This window comes from Leuciscus leuciscus (assembly GCF_965113295.1).
Source record: "Leuciscus leuciscus genome assembly, chromosome: 8".
NCBI lineage: Eukaryota > Metazoa > Chordata > Actinopteri > Cypriniformes > Leuciscidae > Leuciscus > Leuciscus leuciscus.
In genome coordinates, this window is record NC_138732.1 from 21,197,678 (window position 1) to 21,204,081 (window position 6,404).

Sequence of the window (6,404 nt, forward strand, 5' to 3'; positions counted from 1 at the left end):
TAATTATGACTTTACTTCTTGAAGGAGTTGATGTCCCCTAATGTGACTTTATATTCAGTTTTCACAATGTGACTTTTTAAAAAAGTCTCATTGTGAGATATTAAGTCACATTGGGAGTGTTTGGGGTCAGTGAGACTTGAATGAATACTTTTATTCAGCAAGGATGCATTACATTTTTCAAATCCATTCATTTAAATTGTAATAATATTTCACTATATTTCTGTTTTACTGTTGCTGTTTTCTTACCAAATAAATATAGACTTGAAGACCATTTTTCAAAAAACATAAAAAAATATTACTGACCCAAAACTTTTGAATGGTAGTGTAGTTGCAATTTTGAGTAAAGTGTGTGTAAATGTGTAACTGTGTTTCCTATTTTTAAATTTATCCCAGAATTACATTTTAATATTTGATCTGATGATAGGTTAAATATAAATTAGAATAACAGAAACATTTTTGCTTTCTAACTCCAACATTTTCTGGTTTCTAACTCCACTGTAGATGATACATCTTTATCTGGCCTCCATGTTATATCTATCAGTTTGTTTATTGCTGAGTCATTGATATTCTCCCAGGTTATGCCTGTAAATGCAGTACTTCATTCTCTGGGACTCACTGTGAGGTCAAGATCAGTCCTTGTGACTCCAACCCCTGCCTATATGGAGGAACCTGCATCCAGAATAACCTGGACTACTCCTGTAAATGCAGGGGCCAGTACTCAGGACAAAGGTACTGCACTTTCAATGTACTGCATGTACAAGTGAAATTTTGACTATAAAATCTTCTAATGGGACATAATTACTGTATGCCCAAAACTCTCTGTATGTCCGCAGGTGTCAGATAGGTCCTTTCTGCAAGGAGAATCCATGCCAAAATGGTGGACAGTGTATAGACAGTCTTGATGGACCCATATGTCAGTGTGAGTCAGGATTCGAAGGAGAAAGGTCTGTTGTTATTATCGACCTCTTAACAAATCTTAGTGCTTTCCTCAAGTATGTTTGACAGAGCATTTTTATTTTTAGGTGCATGATTGATATCGACGAGTGTGTGGACAGGCCTTGCTTCAATGACGGCCGTTGTGTCAACACACATGGATCTTTTAACTGTTCTTGCTTGGTGGGATTCAGTGGGAGACTGTGTGAGATGGACACAGAAGTGAGAAACCAACTTATATCTTCATCCTGGAACTCTTGGATTGGAGAACTGGTCGCAATGCTGGCATTCCTGACAGCCATCTTTGTTTTGACATTGCTCTTCTTAATAGTGTGGAAAGGAACCTCCAAATCTGGCAAGAGAGATAAAGACCTTGATAAGTACAAAGATGTTGATTCTTACATTCAGAGGTCCAGTGTATACAACCAAGCCCGAAAAGAATCCTGCCCGGACACCCCGCCGCAGGTCCCGGTGCGACCCATCTCTTACGCACCCAGCATTCCTGGAGAATGTCGAAAAAACAAACGAGGCTCGGTGCCTGAGTTCAGCAGCTTCACGCCAGATCCACTCTTTGGTCTTAGGAAGACTGTGGCTGTGTGCAGTGTTGCCCCTAACCTACCACATCACAAGGCATACCATTCACACTCGGAAAATGATTCCATACAAGCAGACTGGGATGAGGAGTATGATGGTAAGTGCAGTCTGAAGCTTCAGTTGAAGGCCTCAAGTTCGAGAAGCCGTTTAATTCAGATTTACGTCATCTGGGAAAAAAGTACAGTATATCGCAACTTCAGTTTATGCGCTCAGTAAAAAGGCAAGTACTATTTGGCTGGTCATGTGATCTCCACATGTGGCCTCCATGTAGATTGTCAGCTTTTATTTTTTATTTATTATTTAAGACTATTTGTAGGTGTAAAACTAGTTACTGAGGGTACCTTTAAACAACAGAGTTCTTGAAATGAATTCATGAATAGTCATGTGTTTAGCAGTTGGTCTTAGTTATGACCTTTGCAGAATTGCTCTTTACTTTTCTGTTCCTTCTTTGTATATTCATTCTTTCAGAAAAATTCCAAGACTTGACTTCCTGTTTAGAAATTGAGGACGACAGTGTTTCCTTTTCTCGTGATAATAGAGGGCTGCGGTCCATCTGCTCCCTCCAATCAGACTTCACGGATGACAACAGTAAGTTGCACAAACCAAAAATGTCACGTTTGAAATGATATAATTTAGTCAAAGACTTTTCCACTAACGCACAATCTGACAAACGTAGGTATTTTTCTGTAGAGCATCTGTTTTTTATTTTGTGCACTGGTGTATTCACTTATGCATCTGTGTGTCCGTGTCTATAATGAATTCAGCCCCAATATGGATTAAATCTGAGCAGAGATTCTGAACAGACTGCAGTGTAAGTGTTATGCATGTGATTAATTAGAACTAGAGTATTAGTCACCAATTAATGTTTTCTTTTATACTAGAATGTGTTTAGCCTTATGGTGCTATCGTTCAAAGGTTTGGGGTCAGTAGGGTTTTGTTTTATTTTGAATTAAATTAATCAATTTATTAATGAAGAACGCATTCTATTGATCAAAAGTGACAGTGAAGACATTTATAATGTAGAACCAAGGTTTCAATTTCAAATAAATTCTGTTCGTTTGATCTTTCTATCATCTATCATCAAATTATAAAAAAAAAAAACAAACACTGAAGACATGGAGTCATAGCTGCTGAAAATTGCATCACAGGAATTAATTATATTTTAAAATATATTACAATAGAAAACAGTTAAATTAAATTGTAATAATATTTCACAATATTACTGTTTTTTTCTGTATTTTGATCACATAAATGCAGTCTCTGTGATCATAAAATACTTATTTCAAAAACATTAATAAATCTTACTGACCCACAAAGTTTGGAACAGAAGTGTAATATTCGTTTGGTGAGATACTATTCTTACTGTTCTAATAATCATTTTATAGTGACTTTACAGAAGACCTAGTTACCGAACGCCATCATCAGAATCAGATTTAATATATGGGCCTAGTTTCACAGACAGGGCTTAGATTAAGACAGGATATCCCTTTTTAACATTTAAACGTGCCTTAGAAAAAAAAACCATTACTGACGTGCATCTTAAGACAAAACAGACTAGGTCAAGTTGCTTTTAGTTAAAACAGCTCAAACGTGCATTTTAGTCTGGGACTAGGCTTAAGCCTTGTCTGTGAAACTGGGGGATGATCTTTTGTAAAGTTTTATGAAATTAAAAGAATTGTAAAATAAGATTTAATAACTGATGTTTTATTCTTTACTTTTACAAGCTTTCAAAGTGAAACACCCTGTCAAAACATAGATTGACATGGTGAGAAAAAGGTATACAGTATGTACATATCACATCATGTTAGTGGTTTCATATTTATCATCATTCTGTATGTTTCTCTAACTCACTTCAGCTGATTGTTTATTCACTGTTAAACACTGACCAATGTTATCGCATGGACATTTTAAGAGATTCATTTTGCCATTTGAATTTTTTTGCTTTGGTACTCTGAGAATGACAGTGGTTATTTCTGTTTTGTTGTTTATCAGACTCTTCATGCATGCTCCATTGCTTTAGCAAGCTTGGTTACACTGAACAACTGTGTGAATTTGATCGGTTCTTGTGAATTGCCTATAACAAGTTCTGCTCTATGCACTGGCATCGACCTCTGGGGAACTTTGCTGTTTAATCTTCTCTAACTCGGAGGAGTTATAACAATCTCTTTCAAACCATTGTGCTCAGATCTTTCTCACTGTAAGATTAATGAGCCTCAAACCTATCAAAGCATAGTCTGAAGATACCTGTGAGCGTTACTGAAATGTGTTTGTTGTGGAGCTGCTTGCAGCTGTGAGAGTGTGAATGATATGACAATATACACTGCTGTTCGAAAGTTTGAGGTCGGAAAGATTTTTTGTTTGTTTGTTTTAAAAATGAATACTTTTATTCATCTAGGATTAAATGATTTTATTCCTTCAATTGATCAAATATGACAGTTAAGACATTTATAATGTTACAAAAGGTTTCTATTTCAAATAAATGCTGCTCCTTTGAACTTTCTATTCATCATAGAATCCACACAAAAAATATATAACACGGTTTCCACAAAAAATATTGAGTACAGCTGTTTTCGACATTGATGATAACAAGAAATGTTTCTTGAGCACCAAATCAGATTTCTGAAGGTTTATGTGACACTAAAGACTGAAGTAATGGCTGCTGAAAATACACTTTTGCTATTCCATTTTAAAATATATTGAAATAGAAAACAGTGAATTTAGATTATTATAATAATACACAATATTACTGTTTTACTGTTTATCTGATCAAATAAATACAGCCTTGGTGAGCAGAAAAGACTTCTTTCAAAACCATTAAAAAAATTCAACCAATCCCAAACTTTTGAATGGTTGTAGTGTAAAAACATTTACAATATAGTGACTGTTTGTCAGTACCTACATTATATATATTTTGAGCTTAACAAATTTTCCATCTTCGATAAATGTGTAAAACTGTCTGATTTTCTAACAGGCTATTACTGGGATACCTCAGATTGGCTGCAGAATATCTACACTCCCGGGGTCCAAGGTTTTCTCCAGTATGAATTTGTACAGATGTCCTCCTCTATGCACACCGCTCCAGATGTTCTTGACATGGACTACCTTACTCCTGGCGGTGACATTGAGAACTTCCTGCCAATTCCAGCTCTCCCTCTTAATACTGACATGTCTGCAGTTCCAGAGTACGACCAGCATACCAGACCAGAGGTCCATCACATTATCCACCCAACAGCAAGGTCAAACTCCATGTTGCCCAGTCAAAATCACAGCCATGGCTACCCACGGCCCATTGAAACAACCTTTGAGATGCCTCAGGGCCAACCTATAGGACCTGCTGAGATTAACGATTTCTCGGAAAGTCATTTGTGAGCCACACACTTCTAAACTCACTTACTCAGACTTGCCAGCCAGTGGTTAGAAATTCAATTCTACGGTCAGTGACCATGAAAATCTTAGTGAAGCTGCGGTTGGTAACACCTGAGGTGTGACACTGGTGGGTTGATGTGCTCTGATTTGAAACCACCTTTAGTCTCTCATGCAGAATCATGTCTTTATTCCTAAAGTCAAATCTTGTATGGTAGGATATGTCACTGTTACACGCATTCCTAGATTTACTTTAAAGATGCACTCTGTAATTTTTTTCTTCAAAAAATTAGTGGCAACATGACAGTGGTCTAGGACTTTATACTCTCACCTAGTGGTATAGATGAAGCATCACAGTAAAGTATTGTTTTTTAAGTTATCAATGCCATCATAGTCAAATGTGCTATTCCAACGCTATCTCACGACCAATTCGTACGAATGATAAAAAGTTGGCTAATTCGTACTAATTTGTACGACCTCACTCGTACGAATTTGTACGATTTGTCTAAACCCACGTGATGGGTAGGTTTAGGGGCGGGGTCAGGGGTAGGTCATTCGTATGAATTCATACGAATTGGCCAATTCGTAAAATATGTAAGATTTTGCAAAAATCGTACTAATTCGTACGAGTCAGGTCGTATGAATTCGTACGAATAAGCCACTTCGTAGAATTTTTACGTTTTCCCGTGAGATCGGGCTGGCTATTCACAGTCAGCCATGATTTATTCTGCAAGTGAAAATTTCCAAATCAGGGAGTTAAGATAAACGGATAAATATAAGATAAATATATTTGGCCTCCGATATGATTGACCTTCATTTTATGTGTATATGATTTTAAACATATATTTTTTAATAGCACTATGCATTCCTTTTGTGCATGACATTATTGTGAATAACTGTAATGTCTGTGCTACTAGCTTCACCAAACAGAATTACAGAACCACACTGCCACCTTCTGCCATTGGTTTAGAGAGACATATAGAGTAGTCCAACCCCAAACTCATGCCATTGGTTTAGCCATTGTTTACAGTATATTGAAGTATTTAAAAATTTTACACTTCAGCTTTAATTAAACAAACATTTTCCCCCAGTGCTGACATGAATTTACATAAAAAGAAATGTTGTCATTGAAATTATATGGTCAGTGTGAGAATTTTACTGTTGTGAAATTTGTCATGATATAAGTTAGTGTTGGGTAATCAGAGGCAAATTTGACAATAAATGTAAAGTTTTAAGTTTTAATCCCTGAAGTATTTAATTACTGAGGTTTGTCAATGACCAGTGCCCAGTAAGAGGCATTATTTAAGTATGTCAACTTGTATTATGTTTAACAAGAAAATGTATTTGTATTTGAATTTGTCTTTTTTTTTCCTTTTCTTTTTTTTTTTTACACAATAATGTATGGTCTGTAAAATGTATATTATGCCCCCATTTGTGGACTCTTTGAAATGTTGATGTTCTATATGTACATAAATTAAAATATTTTTAAGACATACATTATTCCGTCTCATTTA

The 6,404-nt window shown here is 35.9% G+C and overlaps 1 protein-coding gene across 1 annotated transcript in view; it reads left to right on the forward strand.

The window, feature by feature from the left end:
• The window catches only part of fat1b (FAT atypical cadherin 1b), a 30,633-nt gene extending 25,344 nt beyond the window's left edge, over window positions 1-5,289 (forward strand). The window contains exons 22-26 of the mRNA XM_082178158.1: window positions 576-729; window positions 834-944; window positions 1,023-1,624; window positions 1,996-2,115; window positions 4,499-5,289. Of these exons, the coding sequence (XP_082034284.1) occupies window positions 576-729; window positions 834-944; window positions 1,023-1,624; window positions 1,996-2,115; window positions 4,499-4,896 (1,385 nt within the window). The 3' untranslated portion in view covers window positions 4,897-5,289. The remainder of the gene's footprint in view (window positions 1-575; window positions 730-833; window positions 945-1,022; window positions 1,625-1,995; window positions 2,116-4,498) is intronic.
• Window positions 5,290-6,404: the final 1,115 nt, after the last annotated feature.